Source organism: Ctenopharyngodon idella, chromosome 6 (assembly GCF_019924925.1).
Source record: "Ctenopharyngodon idella isolate HZGC_01 chromosome 6, HZGC01, whole genome shotgun sequence".
Taxonomy (NCBI): Eukaryota; Metazoa; Chordata; class Actinopteri; order Cypriniformes; family Xenocyprididae; genus Ctenopharyngodon; species Ctenopharyngodon idella.
In genome coordinates this window covers 24,128,822-24,151,178 of record NC_067225.1, presented here as the reverse complement: position 1 = coordinate 24,151,178, position 22,357 = coordinate 24,128,822, and the positions used below count along the sequence as shown (strand labels likewise).

Below are 22,357 nucleotides of genomic sequence, written 5' to 3'. Positions count from 1 at the left end.
GGTATGATCCGTTAAAGAAAAAAACACAGAAATATTTGTAGTATAGTATGTGTGTTTGTGTGTTTGTGTTTTTGTGTTTGTGTAGGCGGTGTCCGGAGGGCTATACTTGCATGAAGGCTGGACGCAACCCAAACTATGGCTACACTAGCTTTGACTCCTTTGGTTGGGCTTTTCTTGCTCTCTTCCGACTCATGACACAAGACTTCTGGGAGAATCTGTACCAACTGGTGCGCATTCATTCCTCTCACTCTTGCTGTTTTTTTCTTTCTTTTCAATTTACTACTTCTGTTCCATATCACACCAGTTTATTATGATGAACTTTTTCTTTACTTTGTTGCATGATTAATATTGAAAATGATGTCCAGTTATCATCTTGGAAATCACCCTGTTATTTAGCATTTTTAAATCACATTTTGTGTAAAAAAAAAAAGTCTTAGTTCACTTATAAATTAAAATTCTGTCATTATTTACTCACCCTCAAACCTGTATGACTTTCTTTCTTCTGCTGAACATAAAGATAAGATATTTTGAATAATGTTGGTTGACTTACATTGTACGGACAAAAAAACAAAACAACAACAACAGATATTTCTCAGGTATTTCTTTTTTATTTTGTTACACAGAAGAAAGAAATTACATGTCAGTAAGAGTAAATGATAACAGAATTTTCAGTTTTGGGTGAGCTATCCTTTTTAACTCCTGTGAAATAATATGTCAAGACGAAGATGCTAAAAATCTGGCTGATATTACTTCCATTTTTGGTTCGCTAGCTAGTTAGATGCTAACAAATTTTAACAAATAACAAATTTTATTTCATTTTTAATTTAGAAACAGCTGTTCAAGTCAAGTTAATAGAATTGACTCGAATAACTGTCCCACTCCTATTTAAACCAAGGTAGTTATGTCAGGTTTTATTGAAGATCTGCTCTCTGAGGTAGATGACCAATCATAGTTTAGAAGTTTGGGGTGGCCCATTAGATTTTAGGGGTGGATCAGACCACCATCTGTATAGAGGGTATGCATTGACGTCACTTTCCCGCCAGAACACGCTCCCTCAGCTGGACTGAGTGGCAAAAGAGCCTGCTGCCTGACTGGATTTAAAGGGAGAGTACACCCAAAAAATGAAAATTCTGTCATCATTTATTCACCCTCAAGTTGTTCCAAACCTGTATAAATTTCTTTCTTCTGCTGAACACAAAAGAAGATATTTTGAAGAATGTCGGTAACCAAACAGTTGATGGGCCCCATTGACTTCCATAGTATTGAAAAAAAATACTATGGAAGTCAATGGGGCCCTGACCCTGTTTGGTTACCCATTTTCTTCAAAATATCTTCTTTTGTGTTCAGCAGAAGGAAGAAATTCATACAGGTTTGGAACATTTTGAGGGTGAGTAAATGATGTCAGAATTTTCATTTTTGGGTGAACTATCCCTTTAATAAGGGAAACTGTGAAAACGCAAGTAAAACAATTATGTTTAAACTAAAGGTTGGACTCAATAGTGTTCCTTACACCTTAACAAAGTGTACCTTACTGATTTCGACACCGGGGACATACATAAAGCAAATTTGCCTGTGAACGCTTTATATAAATACAATATAGGTAGGTCTAAATCCAAGTGATCACTTACATCAATGTTATACATATCTTCATATCGTTCAGCCCTAAAACTTGTATAATTTTTGTCAGCGTTTATTTAAAAACACCCAATTATGCAGGATATAAGATGAGTTGTCAATACAATATATAACAGTACAATATAGAGGGAATGATTTTACCCCAAAAATCAACATATTGACACAAAATGATAACTGCAAATCCACGTTTCGCTGCCTGGTCCAGTTGTTTCTGTGAAATGCAGCGATCCATGTGCTTCTCTTTTCTGTAGCTTTAGGCAGTCTGTAAAAGTATACCTCACATTTCTTGTCAAATCTATTTGTACAGTCAATCACAAAGCTCTTTCCCGTTTTAGATGTGTTTTGTGTGTTTTTCACGGCATTCACGCTGAAAACCAGTGCGCCACTCAGTCTTTTTGCCATTCAGTGGGCATAACCGCAGTCACTCTGGCTGGCTGTGATGTCACGTGCATATCCCCTATACACCTCTGATATCGCACACAGTAAAAGTAGTATGGTATTATGCTACCATACTCAAACACAGTTATGTGAGCAATGCCCTATTTTCTCTTAGACTCTGAGAGCCGCGGGGAAGACGTACATGATCTTTTTCGTACTTGTGATCTTTGTGGGATCGTTCTACCTGGTGAATCTGATCCTGGCTGTGGTGGCCATGGCTTATGAAGAACAAAACCAAGCCACAATGGAGGAGGCAGAACAGAAGGAGGCTGAATTCAAAGCCATGCTGGAACAGCTGAAGAAACAACAGGAGGAGGCACAGGTAGTACACAAATACATACATATAACAAGCTGAATTAGTCAATTTCGTGATGTCTTCCCTGTGCTTTTTTTTTTTTTTTTTTTTTTTTCCATTTCTCAATTTTCATTCTCATTCTTGTCCATTTGTCCCTCATCACTAGGCCAATGCTATGGCAACCTCGGCAGGTACAGTATCTGAAGATGCAGTAGAGGACGATGGGGGAGGGCATCTGTCCCGCAGTTCCTCTGAGGTGTCCAAGCTGAGCTCTAAGAGCGCCAAGGAGCGAAGGAACAGAAAGAAAAAGTGGAAGAAAGAGCAGGAGGAGAAGGGTGACAGCGAGAAGGTGGTCAAGTCAGAATCCGATGACGGCAGCAAGAGGAGCCGCTTCCGTTTTAGAGACAACAGGCTTGGGCGGAAGGCCTCAATCATGAACCAGGTGAGAGTGGGGTTATTTCCACAGAAGCCCATCAGGGATGCACTGAAATGAAAATTCTGGGCCGAAACAGAAACCGAAAATTCTAGATGCACTTGGCCAAAAACAGAAACCGAAAATGACTTTTTAAAATAATTACTAATTTCTTATTTTAAATTAGTTTTTTTTGTATAATTGTATTAATATTAGACTTTTTAATTAAATTCAATAATTTTATTGAATCTGAATTTAAAAAATACAAGCCAATAAAATAAAATAACCACAATTTTATTTAAAGTAACACCAAAATTGGACAGAAAATAATTAAAATAATATTCTATGCAACAGAATCAGATTTAACAGATTTTTTTGACCAATTATCCAAATAATGTGTAGTCCTACAAAGCTATTATTATGAGAGCATGTGAGCAGAGCACGGGGGAGCAGATCAGTGAGTGAGAGGGTAGCGTCATTTTACCATTGTTGCCCAGCACGGCTATACCACACCATGTTACAGCACAGTATAGGGCTATTGCAAACAGAAACAAGTCTACTACAGAGAAATTTCATGTTGACACGTTATTTGAGCAGTCTTTGCTTTTCCCTTGAGTGTGAGCGGTACATGAGTGGAGCGTTTGCTTGGGTCGTGAGCAACTGTGCGGAGCACACACATGGAGTGGAACATTGAGCAGAGCAAAATGGGTGCCGGTACAGACTTACCTGCTTGGACAGTGTCAGAAGTTGTGCATCTTTGGAAGCTGTGCCGCTTGGAAAGTTACAAAAAATTCTGTGTGAGAGTGAAACCTCAGCGCTGAACACTGAGAGGCGGAGCTGCATATATATTCAGCTCATATTTTCTGCCTTTTTTCTCTTTCTGCCAAAAAAACAAAAATTTCATTTTCCGCAGATAATTTTCGGCGGCCGAAATTTCGGTGCATCCCTAAAGCCTACATAAACACACATTCCGCATGATTTCATTTCTCACATGAAGTGTTATATGATATGTCTGGCTAGACAATGATAGGTACAGTGAATTTCTTAAAGAGGAAATTATTATTATTATGTTCATTCAGACTTTAAATAAGTACACTAAGGTGCAAATGGATATAAGAGGTGTTGTTATTTGTTGACCTATTTTTTGTCATTTTTAAATAGACCATTTCATCTGTGTGACTATATCAAGATCGAAGTAGTGCTTTAAGACCTCATTCATTTTTCTGTGGCTTTTATTCCATGTCTGATAGTTATGAGGCTTTTTCAGTAGTGTACCCCTAAAAGTTCATTTTTAGTAAATATACAGGTAGTTGACATGTCCAATGGTGGAACAAGCTGTACTCTATCTAAAATGATTTTAAACAACATTTTTCTTTATTATTATTATTATTGTTATTATTATTATGCATCTTTTATGACCTCATATTAACTTATATTATATGAAATATTCATTTAAAAAAAAAAAGTCACAGCACAGGACCATTTAAAAACTAAATCAAACAAACAAATCGGTAAAACATTTTGACTATTTAAAGATATAAATTTATAAAAAATTTTAAACGCACAACAATTCACAATGCACAACATTTATTTATTTATTTATTTTATTTACTTACTTAACAACTTAATTACATAGATAGATTATGCATCTTCTGGGAAAATGGACCAAAAATATTCATCAAAAATGACTCATCTTGCACACTAGGGCTCTTGCATGTTTTATTCAATATTATTATTATTCAATCTTCTAGAATAAGATCTCCTCCACCTTAATCATAAATACCACTTGCCATCAGCTAGCAATAGCGTGTAGCAAATCACAAGTTCAGTATTTTATCAGTAGCGTTAGTGATTAAAGCTAATTTCTACAACTGTGCTCTCTGATTGTACTGATGCACCTCTTTTACAATCTGTTATGTTGCAATAGCAAACCGCTATAACATCTGGTATTGGCTGTCACAACCCAGTTGAGCCCAGCCCAGCCCTTGATACTACTGTTCTCTGCTCTGTGCAGTCGCTACCACTTTCAGCTGAGTCATCGTCCATATCACCAGGGTGATTAGACAAAGTGCTTCAGCCTTACACTCAAAGATCAGAAGAAGAGGAAGTGCTCTTGCTCATTGCCCATCTATCTATCGCTGTAATTCTTTCCATCTCATTCATTGTCTTGCTTTGGGCAGCAGCTTATGGATTTATGATTGTACACTTTTCTTTATGTCTAAAAGCTCTTTTAAATAACTCAAAACCATGTCAAACCTAGTGCTCTTAAGATCTTTTATTTGATCTCTCTTTCATATGTTAATTTTGTCACCTCTCGCTGGTTTAACGAAGAACATTTAGCCATTCTGAGGGCAGTAAGAACACCTGTTTCAGATAAATGCTGGGATCTGTATATTGTTGTTGAGAGATGCGAGGAATGGCACGGGAGCGCCATACTTTCACTGGCCCTGTGAATTATTTAACCACCCACTATAAATCTTTCATTTGATGAGAGCAGTAATATAGTGTGCTTAGGCAGGAAGTTATACTCCTGTGCCCCACCCTGCAAATTCTGCTCATATCAGCCTCACTGTGATAATGGATAAAAGCACCTTATTAGGCAATCGCTGCCTGGTTTCATGACTTTAATTATAACCGTGTGAACCAACATTTTACCCCTGGTTGTGTTTTTCCCCCCTGGATTTAGAATGGAAAGCCACTGTTAGAGATTGTTATGGATATTGAAATAACACTATGCAATCTCCTTCGGACTTCTCCATTGCAGCACTGCGGTCTCAATCCTTTACCAGATCAACCCACTTCTCCTCAGTGAGTGATCTGAGAAAAATAGTCCCTGCTGAGAGATTTGGGCCTCTTTCTGCTGTACATAGTCTGCAGTGGTCAACCGCTCCATTAGGGAGAAGGCTCTCAGCCGCACCGCAGAGAAAACGCCTGCGCTAGCAACTAGCGTTCTGCATTATCAGTGAATTTCAGCAAACAGTTAGAACTCTGCAATATTAGTGGCCTCAACTAGCATCTTGGATCATCTGTGAATTTAAGATGGGACATTTTTAGCCAAGAAGCGAGTGTTCTGCAGTAGGATATCTACTACTTTTTGGTATATGAGCAAGAGTGTGCTTATGGGAACACACTAAGCTACCGTAATATTACATATTTCCCAGTGAAACAAATTATTCTATGTGGAAAGAATGAAATATTTGGATTGTGAAGTTTTGGGTGTTACAATATTCCAGAATGAAGTCACCGAATGCAAGTTTGCTAAAAAACAATTGCTAAATAGCTGTTGACTAACACATATTTGGTTATATTAAGTCATTTCAAACTGTGTTATTTTGGTATTATTCATATACATTTATAGTATTTATTAATTTTTTGAATTAGCTTTTATTTTTATATGTGTGCTTTTGTCATTTTTTTGTTTTTTTTTAATATTTCTAATTAGTTTTAATTTATTTTTATGAGTACTTCAACCTGAAGTTAATTTATTTTATTAATTGCCATGCAGTATTTCTAGTTTTTCATCTAATATTTATATTTTATTTCAGCTTTCTTTTTTCAGTTAATGAAAATAAATTTTAATAGTTTAAATTGTTTCAAATCTGATTGGAATGTTGATCCAGGAACATGTTGTATTTGGTGAAATCACGTTCACATGTATGGGCTACCAGTATCCCCATAGCATGCAAACACAAATACACTCTCTAGTTATTTTTCTTTTTCTTTATTTTTCTATCTGAAGCTAAACCAGCAATATTGAAAACTCCAATCTCTGTGTTTAGTGCCAAAGCTCACGCGATTGCTGCCGGCTCACCATGTAGTAAGTCGGGCCGTGTACCAACTGCTTTGACACGATTATCAGGATTACTGACTCGTAATGTGTGCAAGAGCTCACGAGTGTCTAAACTCGCATGGTGTATATGCCCAGCCTTAGTTAACAATAACAACACTGATATTAAGTCTTTCAAGAGGAAAGCATAAAATAAAATAAATAAATAACAGAAGAAATATATTATGCATTATATATATATATATATATATATATATATATATATATACATATATATATACAGTATATATAGACCATAAACAGGGTCTGTTTTGATTTGATGCTGACTTGCATTGGTCAGCTTTACTGGGTTCTGAGTTATGAAAGAATAGAGAACAGTGGTTCTCTGAATGCCAGAAGTGACCTGAGGTTAGCTGTTAAATAATTCATTTAATGACTTTGGTCAGCAGTTATTGTTCTTCAAGTCTCTGAGAGTCACTAGTTGGCAGACCACTCAGAAAAAAGAATGGGAAATCAGCGAAAGGCAAATATCTTTTTCTTCTCATGTTTAAATGTTGCACTGGCTTCTTGCACTCACTGAAGATTCCTCATTCTAATGTGTGCCGTTTTTCTTTTTTTACAGTCCCTGTTGAGTATCCCTGGCTCGCCCTTCATGTCCCGCCGCAGCAGTATATTCAGCTTCAAGGGCTCGGAGAACGAGTTTGCGGACGATGAGCACAGCACCGTCGAGGAGAGCGAAGACCGCCGCGGCTCTCTCTTTGTCCCATATAGGCGCAGCAGCTACAGCGGCTACAGCCAGGGTTCCTCACGCATTAACCCACTGGCACCCCACCCAGGTTGCAAGAGAAACAGCACGGTGGACTGCAATGGCGTGGTCTCTCTGATCGGGCCTGGGCCCGGCCGGCTACTGCCTGAGGTGAAAATAGATAAGGCAGCTTCTGATGACAGTGTAAGGACGTCCACAGGGGGCAGGTTCAGAGTATAGGCATGACAAAAGTGGCCGATTATGATTCCAGTTCAAATTTTTCCTCTCTCTTTCCCTTTTCGTTTACCGCATTTTGACAGTTTCTACTCTGTCTGTTCTTTCAAAATGATTCCTTTTTCCTCCCTTTCTTGTCTCTTTTTTCCTTGTTTTATGCAAGTCTTGATTAACACACCCTGCCAGTGTTCTCCCTCTGTGAATGGCATGGCCAATCAAAAAACCAATTGGGAGAGTTTTCGAGGGGTCCCTTTGTGCATATTAATGTCCGTCTTTAAAATAACTTATCATGAAACCCCTCCCCTCTCAACCTAATTTATATACTAATTACATTACCACATTAAATAAGGTACCCACAATATTTTTCAAGTCATACTTAACCCACACCTTCATGTCAGCCACAACTTCAAATTTGTCATTTTATTTTTTTATACATGTTTTTCAACCTCGATTTCTCAGAATTTCACTCCGTTCCCTTCCAAAAAAAAAAAAAAAAAAAAACTGTGATGCAAGAAAAACCTATCCTTACCTTTCCAATAACTGCATTCTGCCTCATTTTAGTTAGCATGGTGGACTGACATCCTTATACTCTCTTTGCCTTCTCCTCCTGTGTGGGAAGCATGATCTCGGGCCCAGTTTTCACCCAGCTGTACAGCATGTTGTTTCAGACATTGAACCGAACATGCAGCCTTCACCAAGTAATTGCAATGTAAAACTAGATGAAATTGCTTTGAAATTGAAAGGAACAGTAAAGATAAACTGATAAACACTAGCCCCTTTCACATGGCAATTCTGGTAAATTACTGTAAAATTACCAAAATTACTTTTCCGGTAAATAAACAAATGTGCTGTTCACACAAGCCCAGTGAGATACCATTTACACATCAGTACCAAAATATCGAGAAAACTCTGTGATGTCAATAATGACATAAAATGACCTTAAAACGCTGAGCTGTTTTCTACATCTTCCTGTTTGAGGAGAAGAACTGTTTGTTCTGAGTGACAGGCGTAAGGGAGTCTGCAAAGCGTTAAATTACCTCATGTTTCAAACCACATTACATTATTACAATAATAATGAACGTAAAGAATGTAAAAAGCACTGACCACCTGACTGTTGAAGATTAATTTGATAGTGTTGCCATAAAAACACATAAATCCGAGTCTGAGGATGTGAACCCCTCCGAGTAGAATGTCACAGGTTGCCATCTCTTAATTACGGTAGTTAGGGTGTGAACGCAGTGTAAGCTTGTTGTTTTGGTTCAGAAGGAACAGTAAAAGGCGGCTGCTGTTTGTTTGCGGCGCTCTGTGACTGTCTGTCTACAACTCTGCATAGCCTCCTGAAATGCGCTGATGGCATATGATGTCTGCACAAGCAGGGTGTGCAGAGGTATGGAAATACATATGTTGACAGGCAGGTAGGACATCCTATTATTGCATTTGGACCGAATGCAATGATTGGACGAACATTTTTTGGTCCTGAGACTTCCACAGAAGATATGTGTACTTTTGTTTAATATTTAGACCACTTCTATTATTATGATTTTCTATTATTTATGATTTGCCCAAAGCAAACTTCTTACATTAGTGCGTTCTGACCTTGTACATGCTCATACTGATATTCTTCATTCTTTACACACAGCATCATACCAGTAATTTACTGGTAATTTTATAACTTCTCATAACGGGAAATTGCCAAAACTGATTTACAGGTATTTTTGAAAAGGTATTTTGAATTCTGTTCACACATGATCTCTTAAGGGTAATTTACCAGTAATTTACCAGTAAAGACTGTACTGTATGTGTGAAAGGGGCTATTGTCTTGACCAACACCCACAAAACCAAGTTAATTGATATTCAAGAGATTTTTCTAATGGCAGTGAAAACAGGGCCTTAAACAATGTGTAAACTGTCTTCTTGCATGATGATATTCTCTGGAGGACAAGTAGGCAACCTTTTGAGCTGCTGGCAGTGATGAATGAATGGTCTTTTAACTTAAAAAAACAAACAAAAACAAAAAACTAAGTATCTTTTCATTCACAATTTCAGATATCATAGAGTTAAACAAATAGTTCACCCAAAAAACAGTTATGGACAATACACAAAAGTAACAATGACTGAAATGCCTTTTTTGGGTGAATTATTCCTTTAAGACAGTGGTTCTCAATTTTTGACCTCCAGGCCCCCACTGTCCACAACAGTATTCAAAAGAAATCACACTTTTACATTTAGACTAATGGACTAGTTCATATAGTGGGAACCCTGGTTCTTCAAAGGAAAAATTGATGAGGAGGTGAATTAAAATAACAAATTAATAAAACCTTGATTTTTAGTTGTTTTAGCATATTTTTGTTGTTTTGTCTTATTTTAAATCATTTAAGAAACCTTGAGGCCTCCTTAGAGGGCCCCAGCCTCCTGGTTGAGAACCACTGCTCAAGGCTTCAATTGTTTATACTTTGGTCTAGGCTCTAGAGCAGTGGTCGGCAATAGGCGGCCCGCGGGCTAAAACTCGCCCGCCAGCAAATATATCTGGCCCGCGCCCGCAGCCAGATTATTATAATAGCAGCTGGTTCTGAAATAGATCTGTCTAGAGAGAGCAGTTCATGGTTGCATAGCAACGACAGACGCCACGGGAACGCAAGCGCAATGGAAAGGAGGAGAAAGTGGCGCGGGTGCGCTTTCCACGCGTTTTTAGACGCGACATGTGAACGGCCCCTAATATTATATTCTTTGCAAACAGCAACAACTTCGTTGCAGATAAGATACACTGGCTTTGCATTCACAAAACCAGGTAGGGTGAACGCATAGTTGTCCTTCCACTCTTCTTTGTGTGCACTATTTTCGCTGTCAACTCTCCTCTTTAGACTCTTTGATAGTGCCATTTTCTCTCACCAGAGCTTAAATCTTAACATCACTCTGCACACAACGTAATAGCGTACCTACAGCACGCAAACAATTTTAAAAAATGCAGTTTAGTGCGTGAGGATGCCAAGGAATAATTCTGAATGTAAAAGTAGGTTAGGTCAAATAATTATTACAATAAGTTAGGCTCCATTGTGTAACAAGCAAATTAAAATGATACACATTTATTATTCACAATATGGAAAGAGGAAATAAAACAGTTCTTTAAGAGCATGACTCAAACATGCCATTAATGGGCTTATTCAAGTCTCCTTTGACTATGTTCTGGCCCGCCATCTAGTGGTGACATTTTTTTTTGCCAAACTTAATTGCCAACCCCTGCTCTAGAGTATAAAAGTCAAAGATGGAAATCTTCATTTTAAATTAAGGGTTATGTATGACTTTGTAGATTATGTAGCTACTTACTGTTGGGTGTCTGTAAGGGAAGCTATGGTAGGTCCATATGCTGTTGTCTCGCAAGGATCAAATTGTATTCTATTAAAGCCATAGAATAGTCATTTGTTTGAACTGAATTTGAGAAGTATTTACTGTAGGTGACTTAGAGAGAGAATCCACTTTAGGAATATGTCAGACAATTCAGCAGTGGCTAAATGGAACAGTACAGTTGAGTATGAGTTTGGGCTTGGGTTGTTTTTGTCAGCATGTGCATGTGTGTTGATATGGGTTACATGGTTCTTGAAAAAATCCCATATCTGATTGATCTTTGTCTTTCTTCACCTCATGTCACTCCTGTCCTCAGACCACAGAGGTGGAGGGGAAGAGAAAACACTCAGGTTCTCTTATGGTGTCAGTGGACCAGCTCAATACTTCCTTTAGCCGGAAAGAGCGAGCCAATAGTGCAATGACTGTTGTAACTAACACACTGGTGGAAGGTATAGTGATCTATCTATCTATCTATCTATCTATCTATCTATCTATCTATCTATCTATCTATCATCTATCTATCTATACTTTTATCTTCCTCTCTTCTCCTTATTCTTTTTGTCACCACAGAGCTGGAGGAGTCTCAGAGAAAATGTCCGCCCTGCTGGTATAAGTTTGCCAACACATTCTTGATATGGGAGTGCTGTCCGATCTGGATAAAAATAAAAGAAATTGTCAACCTCATAGTGATGGATCCATTTGTAGACCTGGCTATTACTATATGCATTGTGCTGAACACAGTCTTCATGGCCATGGAGCATTATCCTATGACACCACACTTCGAGGAGGTGCTTTCTGTTGGAAACCTGGTAAGAAGATGGAGACGGATGTCTTTGACTGTTTTACTTCTTTTGAAACTCCTCGAGCATGACACGACATTCTAAAAAACATGGCGTTATCAGAAGTTTGTATTTAAAAAAAAAAAAAAAATGCAGACCTTTTTTTCCCACTGCTCGGTGTTTTGTGTTTTAACCACAAAAACCCAAAGGGGCCATTCATACAGGACGCATGCAGGTTTTTTGCATCATGAGTAGCACATCATTTTCATAATTTTGAGTATTTGAATTTTTTTATTTGAATTATATTTGAATTCTTTAGTTTGTCTTTATATGGGGACTTTTATCTCATATATATATATATATATATATATAACCGATATATATATATCGGTTTAACTGGCATATCATTTAATTAATTTGATTGCATTTTTTAATCAATCGGCAGCCCTAAATTCAATGGTGTTCTTTCTCAGTCCTAACCATCTTCTCATTTCTGTAATGAGCAGCAACACTGGACCCTGTCCCACATTTCCATTTTAAGTTATGTCTCTGGCAGTGCAGCACTGATGTCTACTTCTCAGTATATGATGGACCTACATTGAAAATGCTGCCTGCATTAAACCAAACTTCCGCCATCGCTCCACTCTAGTATTTTCCATAACCCAACCCCTCCTTCTCATATCCGATTCAGTGGTCTCACAGTATTCATGCTTACAATACTGAGAAATTGAGAGATATATGTGTGGGCACTTGTACAGGAAGCAAAACATTAATATTTCAGGCAGCTCTGTAGATTAGTACAGTGATAAACTGTAAAGGTATGGTGAACATATCCAGTGGTAGAAATTTTCACATATTCGAGGAAACAGACCTATTTGACAGTTTAGCATATATTTATTGAAAATATTAAAGGAAAGTTCAAATCTGATATAGAACATTCCAGTATATGCTAGCTAGTAATTACCAGCTAGCATATAAATAAACCCCAATATTATCTAAGTTACTTGTTTTTGTGGACGAGATACTATTTATCTACAATGTAACAAAAATTTTTCCATCAACATTGTTGTTGAGGTCATCCTAATGACATTTTTCTTTGACTCCTTTTTTTTTTTTTTTTTTTTTTTTTATCTCAGGTGTTCACAGGTATCTTCACAGCTGAAATGTTTGCAAAGCTGATAGCCATGGATCCATACTACTACTTCCAGGAGGGCTGGAATATCTTTGATGGCTTCATTGTGAGCCTGAGTTTGGTGGAGCTGGGGCTGGCCGATGTAGAGGGATTGTCTGTGCTCAGATCCTTCAGATTGGTGCGTCCATGCACATGTTTTTGTATGATAGATAGTACCAAGTTGTATTAGATTTGCAAGCATCACTAGTGCCTTTTGCATTCATCTGTCTCTATTGTTATATGCAGGGATGTCAAAAGTACCAGTACTACAATACTGTTTGTTAATATTTATGTAAATATTTAATTGTGTACATTAGCATATCAGTTTTTAATGTGGTATCAGATCTGGTATCAACAATAGTGATATTTTACTGGTATTGGTATCAGCTACTGACATTTTGGTATGCCATCCATAGTTGTATATAGTCTACCATTCAAAAGTTTGGGGTCAGTAAGATTTTTTTCATTTTTTCAAGAAATTAATACTTTTATTCAGCAAGGAAATTATCAATTATTAAAATGATCAAATAAATTGAGCCTTGGTATAAGAGACTTCTTTCAAAAACATTACTCTTTCCAACCCCAAATTTTTGGGTAGTGTACAATGTCTCATTTTTCTGATTCCAATGAATTCAAAGCCCAAACTTCTCTCTCATACAGCTGAGGGTGTTTAAGCTGGCTAAATCATGGCCCACTCTGAACATGCTGATAAAGATCATTGGTAACTCTGTGGGAGCTTTGGGAAACCTGACCCTGGTGCTGGCCATCATCGTCTTCATCTTTGCTGTGGTGGGCATGCAGCTATTTGGGAAGAGCTATAAAGACTGTGTGTGTAAGATCGCAGAGAGCTGTGAGCTGCCCCGCTGGCACATGAACGACTTTTTCCACTCCTTTCTTATTGTGTTCCGGGTGCTGTGTGGAGAATGGATCGAGACCATGTGGGACTGTATGGAGGTGGCTGGACAAACAATGTGTCTCACTGTATTCATGATGGTGATGGTCATTGGAAACTTGGTGGTGAGTTTTAAAGCTTCCCATGTTGCAGTTCTTTCTGCTTCTTTGTCAGTATTTCCTCCTTCATTATAAGAAATATCCTGCAAGCGAGTAGGGTATCCTATGTCATTTTGTGGTTCAGATGGGCCTTATTAGCGTTTGCACATTGTTGAAATAATGGCACATGGATTTTAAAGTCTTCAAAAAAAGGGTGCATTTAGGATGCATTGTGGCCACATAAGGTGATGTCTTGAGCATGGTTGAACCAAAAAATGACAAATCGGACAGCCTATGGTCTTGTGGACTTCAGGTCTACATCAAGTGCAGCATATGAAAAAGCTATCTTTCTCTTGATCAGGTGCTGAACCTGTTCTTGGCCTTGCTGCTCAGCTCTTTCAGTGCTGATAATCTGGCAGCCACAGATGATGACGGTGAGATGAACAACCTGCAGATTTCAGTGATCCGCATTAAGAAGGGTATCGCTTGGTTCAAAATTCACGTACGTCTCCTGGTGGCCCACATCCTGAAGAAGAAACCTTTGGAAGACGAAGACAAACCTCTTGATGACATGTATGACAAAAAACTCAACCTCATGGGTAACCACACTGGTGTGGACATCAAATGTGGTGATCTGATTTACCCCAAGAATGGTAATGGCACCACAAGCGGCATTGGTAGCAGCGTAGGAAAATACATGATTGATGAGGAGCCCATGTCCTTCATACACAACCCCAACCTAACGGTACGGGTTCCCATCGCTGTAGGAGAGTCAGACTTTGAGAACCTCAACACAGAGGACTTCAGCAGTGAGTCGGATGTGGAAAATAGCAAAGATGTGAGTATTAATAAAGTTCCTTTCAATGAAAGTCAATTCACTTGGCGCCTATATTTACAATGCCTCTTGTGGCTATTTCGGGCATGCAAGATCAATGCCTATCTTTTTGGTATATATTCAGTCTTTGGTATTTAGCACAGGTTAAAGTGAATGATGAATGTTTGTCATGGCAATAGCAACATTTAAGGCAGCTCTACAACACCAAAGCAACATCAGAATCACCTCAGATACTAGGGGCAGACGTGGATCAGAGCTAGCATATTTTAATGCAACTTTTAATGTGGTATTGGATCTATAGAGAATTTGGATGCAGTCCAGTTTAATCACGCCTTTTACCTTTCCTTTAGATTTTAGACTGATGAAAAGACATACAGTTATTAGTTATTAGTTTATTTAATGTAAGGGAAACTCTGTTTGAATTTAAAATATTTTACCATCTCAGAATAAACCTGTATTTTTTTGAGGTAAATATCCTTATTAAAAAAAAAAAAAAAAAAATAGAAAAAAGAGAATGATTTTGCTTTGATGACTTGTGATTCATATATTAAAACTAAAGCAGGTGCTGAGGTTATTGTAAAAAATTATTAGGCTGAAGTAAAGCAGTGGAAAATTGTATGTAGCCCATACAGTATTCTTTGAGGAATTGAAAATGGCTTACTACTGCTTACTGTACAGAATTCACAAGAATCATCATTTTGAGCCCATGTTGCTTTTTGCATCATTTTACTTCAGAAACAGTTGGCTTGTGTTTGCTGGCAGAGTCAGACTTTCTCTTCCTGGTACAAAATGATTGTGTTACATTCAGTCGCATCACTTTATATATTTCCTGAGGCCATAATAGGGCTTTTTGATTAAAGATGACTTATTTAATAATAAAATGACAAAAGAAGGCTCCTTGAGTCAGTAGAGGATGACTTCTCAAGTAAATATTATCAGGACTGCATTGAATTGTACAGCAAACTAGTCATTTTTATTTCGTATTTGATGCTTTGGGAACTAAATGCATTATGTTTAAATGTGTATATTTTAATTAATCAAATGACGAGAGACTTTAATTAAAGGGAGTGTGATCAGGTTATGACAGTATATGTTTGTAGAGCCTGACTAGATGAAGTCAGTCTCAGTAGTTGATTACGGGCTGTAGATTACAGCAGTATGGGTGGATTAAGGCTTTGCAGGCAGTATAAGAATGTTGAGTTGTGCTATTCCTGTGATTTATTGCCTTGCTGCTTCTGCTGAGTGCTGAGCCACTCAGCCAAAGAATAGATGCAGTCCACCAGATGATGTAATGTTTTTCCTTTGTTTGTGTGTGCGCTTGCACACGTGCATAGTTTAGATAAAAATTAGGTTATTAAAGATGTGGTATACCTCTCAAAACAAGAGCATAGAGCATAGCTAGCCCCTAATAGTTTTCTGTTTTATGTATATATTAGTATGCTACCAGGGAGCAGATTGAACCAAAAAAATAATGTCAGCAGTCACTTGTCATCCAAAATCAAATGTAGTTCAACATATGTAGCACATACATTTATACTGACTCTCCTGTCATTGTCCTGGTCTCTGTGCAAAGACTGGGTCACCTTGACCCAGTTTAGACGTAACAGATCCAGTACTGCTGAACTACATGTGCTGAACATCTAGCCAGTGGCATTACAGTAGATCATTTTTGTTAGCCAGTCAGAGCAGTGCTGGGTGGGTCTTCATTTTTGATTGGCCAGACTGGATCAGGGAGGACTGCAGTGGTAGTGTGGAAGGGTTATTTTATGCTTTTGATGCTTCCGACTGCCTGTGTGCATGTGTATTAACTATTAAGGTTTTATAAAACAGCTGTGTCATCTTGGCCTCAGGGTCAGGCTCTTCCAGTAGGCTTAGGAATGTGTTTGTATGGGTATATGCATGTGCCTGTGTTTGCATTCATATTAAATTATGATAGGTGCTATGGAGTTATATGACACATTTAAGTTGCTACCTTTTTAGAATATAATATAATGTAATATTTAAGGAATAATTGATGAAATTGATGAATAATTAGAAAAAAATAATGCACACCCGAGGCGGTAATGCAGCCACGTCATGAAATGGAGTGTATAATTTTTCTAATATAACTTAATGGTCTGTAGTCAATTATTTCACTTATGCTATGGTTACCACGCCTCAAGACATTGTTCAGATGCTTTATTTGTTCAGATGTCAGGTTTTTTCTTGTGTGTAGCACTAATTTCTTATGCATCTCATCCCAAACCTCTGTTGCTAATTCAAAAATGTCATTTTAGAGCAAGTAATGGAGGATTGAGCCATTGATAAGCAGTTGTTAGAGAGAGAAAGAGAGAGAGAGAGAGAGAGATTAAGATTAAGCATGTGGATTACCTGAGTTTGTGGATCTTTCAACAGTGATTGACAACAGCATTTTTTAATCTCTACAAATAACGAAGCTGTAAGTTTAACTGCTTCAAGAACAGTGACGTTACTAGATGTACTATTTGTTCAGACTTTAAATAAATTTGTTTAGGCTTGGTGTTTATAATACATTTTGTTTATAATGAATGCCACTATAACTTATGTTTGTTTTATACTTAGATTTTTTATTGCTGTCCTGTTCTGAATGCCATTGAATTTAAAGAATTTTTTGTGGAGTGAGAGGAACTAATTTATGCAACTAATCTGTTTTTTTTTTAATAATGCAATTTTGAGCCGGTGCAACTTATTTTCTGGATTATATTATATTATATTATATTATATATACTGTATATGTTGTTGTTTTTTTTTGTCTCAGCATTATTATTTTCTGTTGTAAGATAGACGTAAATACAAATGTGCTATACCATAATATGCAACAAAAAGTAAATCAATCGACGACACCTGATTTGCATAAAATACAGCAAGAAGTCATTCATCACTGTCTGATTTGCATATGTAGATGATAGTTTTTAACCTTGTTAATTCAGTTAGTGTTGAGTCAAGGTTAATTGTGTCTTGGGTAAAGTGAATGCTAATTAAGCTAGACTCCCAGAAGAACAGTGAAGGTCAGTGCTAGGACACATCTGGCTTCAGTTTGTAACTTACTAGTGGGAAAGATTATTGACTCACCGTTACTCATGTGCTGATATCAATTTATATTGTATCTTGCTTTCAGGGATTTCTGTGAACTAACACAGCAGAAGTTTTTCACTAAATTAAGCATTGAAAGCTGGATTAGTCAGGGTCAGGATAAAATAATAGTTTGTTCAATGAACTTAAATTAAGAAAAACTTCCACCGTACAACAAGAATAAAACAAGTTCATTTAAACAAATAATGTATTGTTGAACCAACTTAATAAATTTAAGTTCCTGTGTCATACTAACTAGCCATAGCACATGTTAGTATGCTAAAGACAATTTTGCTTATTATTATACACGAAGTATAGGATGAGCACGTAAGAAGACACTGGTCTCATTACTGGCAGTTAGCTCAGTTTTTGTTAATTGAGTGAAGCAAGTGCCCCTGTTCTGCACAATGGTAACTTCAAAATTCAAAAACATAACAGAATCTTTTCTTAATCTCCAACATAACTGAACATTAAGCACTAACATGTCTTTCTCTTTACTGTAAAACATAAAATAACACTTCATTTTAAAATGTTACTCTCCTAATGCAGTCTCATTAAAGCATGCTGGGAACTGTAGATCTACTGTCCAGTTAGTTATGTCATGTAGTTAGTTATGATTCATGTAGTACCAACACAAAATGATTGTTAACTTTCGTTTTAAAATGCATTTAACATAATAAATGGATTTAACAATCATATTAATTTGTGACAAAAAAAAGTTAAAGAATTAAGTTGATTCAGCACATCATTTAATTTGAGTGCACCTTGTGTTCACCTTGTTTGTGACCATCTGGAAAGCCTCTTGTTAAAATAAATAGATAAAATAGAAGTGGAGGAATTAATCAAAATAAACAAAATGTACATTGATATGCATTTTTCCCTATAGCTGGATGACACCAGCTCTTCCGAGGGAAGTACTATTGACATAAAGCCTGACGAGGAGGAAATGGCTGTAGTGGAGGTTGTAGAGGAATACTTGGACCCAGAGGCCTGCTGGACTGATGGTGAGAAATGCATGTGTGTTAGTTTGAAAGTAAATGTACTTCTGACTTTGATAAAAACTGTATACAATGTCTGTATGAGTATGTAGTAGGACTGTCAATTGAAGTAATTGTTTGAATGAATTACAATGAATAAATTAATAGAATGTATTATATATATATATATATATATACTAGAGATGCACCGATTTATCGGCGACCAATATTTATTGATTTTTGATCAGTTTCACTTATTAATTAACTCTGTGAAGGTTTTTCTCTGGGTAAAATAATTAAATACTTGCTAAAACAAAATGAAATCTGTACAAAATCCCAATCAGGCCAGTGCTGCATCTTCACGAAACTTTATCCTTTGCCCGTGTTTTTAAGGCTTGTGATTTTAAATATTCAAGCGCAAAAAGACACGAAAGAGAACTCAATTCTACTCACTGTGTGAGAAGTTTTGTGTGCACACAAATCTAAAGCGCGTGCCTGGAAAGTCGCGTTTTAGACAGCGTGCAAATACTGATTTGAGTTCTTTTTTACGTATAATTCACACAAAATTATATTAAAATTATATTATAAAAGGTGTAGGAAATACAGTATAAGCTTTTTGAAGAATACAGAAGGCAGTCTGGCGGAAGCACTTGCGAGGCGATCATTTGTGTTTATAAAGCATATACATTTTTATTTATTTTTTTAGAAAATGACTGATCGTTTCGCTAGATAACACCCTTATTCCTCGTCTGGTATCATTTTATAAAAAATGATCAAAACATCTATTTCAGTAACAAAAGTTCAAATAAGAGAGCAAGTGACAAATATTGGTATCGGAATCGGGCAATAGTTGTTTGTTAAAATCCGTATTGGTATCGACCAAAAAAAAAAAAAATCCTATTGGTGCATCGCTAAAATATATATATATATATATATATATCATTGTCTTAAATGTGTATTCAGCATATATGTAATATGTTTTTCAGCCTGTGTGGCACGATACAAATGTTGTGACGTGCCTATTACTGAGGGCTGGGGGAAGTACTGGTGGTTTCTGAGGAAAACTTGCTACCTCATTGTTGAACACAACTGGTTTGAAACACTCATCATTTTTATGATTCTTCTCAGCTCTGGAGCTCTGGTGAGGTCACACACATGCACACACACTATACAATTATTATGATTTTTTTAATGTAGAAGCTGATATCATTTGCTACTTTTTTGTCAAAAGTGCAGAGATGTAAACCATTTCAAATAATTGCTGTACACTTTGGGGTTCCATTCATTTTTGTAAAGTGTTTGAAGCACACATTCTATGTTTTTAAGAACTGAAAAAATATCTCAAAATATATATATATTTTTTTGGCAAATACATGTTTAGTGATAACAAGAAAGCAACATTTGGTCCCAAACTAGCTAACCCCTACTGAGTGACAGCTTAATTTAGGCAAAATTTGGAACTTTATCTACTCTCTTTTTTTTACTTTTATTATTTTTGATGTTTATTAAATGTATATTTAGATAAAATTACAAAATCAAATAAATAAGGGTTTAAATTGCATTTAGATGTCTTTTGATAACAGGGTAACAATTTATATATTGTTTGGTTTGACCTTCTAATGTCAACATTTTCTGAAGTTTAAGCTCCTTTTTTCACTTACCATTGTTGAAAGAAAAAAAAACTGTACTGAAACTCTTAAAAACACTCTTCTTAACTCTTAAAAGTTCCAGGCCTTATTTTGTACCTTATTTGTTGAAAGTGATGCAAATGACTTTGCATATTACAGATAAATGAGTCATTTCATCCAGTCTAACAAGCAGTGGAGACCTGGAAAGTCAGTGATATAGATTTCTCTTGGAAGATACATGGGGCACAATGTGTATTAATATCACTGCACAATGTATATGTGCAAAACGAATGCGCTAAAACACTAGTGCAGGTAAATTTTAATGTGATTGAGGCTGCATAGCATGCTGTGTGGTATATGATCTATGTAAGTAGCTAATGGCTATCACTATATTGCGCTGAACCGGCCACTGCACCTCAGCAGTCTGTCTTGGGGCTGCAGTATCTCATGTCTACTGTTAGGGACCATAGCCAAATGCTGTAAAAAAGGCCCCACATGCAGAAGATGCTGATGCCTCGCTCACAGCTATTGTTAGGGACCGTAGCCAAACTCTCACTGAAGTGAAAGTGTGATCTAATGTAAGTGGGGTTGCAGTGCCACACTTTGGTGATATCAGGGACTGAAAGTGATTGTGTGAAATTCGCAGGTGATAAATCTTCATCAATATATCAAACAAAATAATTATTTAAAAAAAAATGAAAATGATTTTTTTTTTTTTTTTTGACAAACATGCATCATTTTATTAGACTCTTGTAATAATGTCAATTTAAAATAAGTGAATATTACAAAAAGTAGAGAAATGAATTGAACGTTCAGAAATGATGGCCTAATTAAATGCTGATATTAAAATATATCCTTTTCTCTGTTTTGTTTCTAAGGCATTTGAAGATGTATACATTGAACAGAGGAAAACCATCCAGATCATTCTAGAATATGCAGACAGAGTCTTCACATACATCTTCATCCTGGAAATGTTGCTGAAATGGGTGGCCTATGGGTTCGTCAAATACTTCACCAATGCATGGTGCTGGCTGGACTTCTTCATTGTGGATGTAAGTAACTTAATAGTAATGTCCATAAAACACAGCTGTTATCCCTTGCAGTGCCTCATCATGTGATGCTCTCATGATGAACATAATTTTCACACAGTACAGATGGATTATTCTGCAGATTTATTTATATGCTGTATTGTTAGTCATTTGGGCGATTGATATGTTTCTCTATTCTGTTCCTTTTGGTCCTTGTGGTCTGCTTTGAGGTCAGTAGTCTTAATCTTCAGACTGATCTTAAAATTAGATTTGATCTTTATTGGTAGAGTGCTCGGGTGCTGCGCCACTCACTTTAGTCTGTTTATTGGTCATGTTTCCAAAATATGGTGATGCAGAAGTAGTGCAGTAGTCTTGATATATATGTACTGAAAAAAATGTTATGAAAAATTGTTTACTGGTGAACAGAAAAGGTACAGAAACATTGTTATTAGTAACATTATCTCCTTTTAATTTATTTTTAGATATATTATGATGTATTATTTTTTCCCCCTTTCACAAAATATTATTTTGTGTCAGCAAAAAACTTCTCAATGTAAATTCTAGGTATATGATCTAATTGATCCTGAATTAGTCTACTTGTAAATTGCAATTTTATATCTATTATACATAATTCAGTTAGTTGAAACCCCATAGGAAAATACGACCATTTAATATGATGTTTTTAGTAATTAGTAATTCATGCAATTATTAATTAATTTTAATTAATTAATGTTTTAATTAATCATTAATCTTCATAGAATGTTACTAATGCTTGCAAAACATTGCTCTTTTCACTTTGAAATGGTGATTTTATCAGAAGCAGGAATTTCCTTGTATTTTTAAAATACTACATAGATATACGAGGCCATATTTTTTTACATTAAGCTGGAAAAATTGGTCATTTGTAAATGGTCAACATAGTATTGATGTCAAAACCTTGAAGACATCAACATGACCGCCCATGTATATAT

The 22,357-nt window shown here is 36.5% G+C and overlaps 1 protein-coding gene across 6 annotated transcripts in view; it reads left to right on the top strand.

The window, feature by feature from the left end:
* Positions 1-22,357, top strand: part of scn8ab (sodium channel, voltage gated, type VIII, alpha subunit b) — a 60,676-nt gene that overhangs the window by 22,097 nt on the left and 16,222 nt on the right. For 4 of the 6 annotated variants that reach the window (XM_051897391.1, XM_051897389.1, XM_051897390.1 and 1 more), the window contains 12 exons: positions 86-227; positions 2,189-2,395; positions 2,535-2,810; positions 7,190-7,516; positions 11,205-11,337; positions 11,459-11,697; positions 12,804-12,977; positions 13,499-13,855; positions 14,190-14,666; positions 18,640-18,757; positions 19,717-19,871; positions 21,237-21,410. In XM_051897391.1, the coding sequence (XP_051753351.1) occupies positions 86-227; positions 2,189-2,395; positions 2,535-2,810; positions 7,190-7,516; positions 11,205-11,337; positions 11,459-11,697; positions 12,804-12,977; positions 13,499-13,855; positions 14,190-14,666; positions 18,640-18,757; positions 19,717-19,871; positions 21,237-21,410 (2,779 nt within the window). The remainder of the gene's footprint in view (positions 1-85; positions 228-2,188; positions 2,396-2,534; positions 2,811-7,189; positions 7,517-11,204; positions 11,338-11,458; positions 11,698-12,803; positions 12,978-13,498; positions 13,856-14,189; positions 14,667-18,639; positions 18,758-19,716; positions 19,872-21,236; positions 21,411-22,357) is intronic. The other 2 variants (XM_051897393.1, XM_051897394.1) reach the window with 1 other exon arrangement.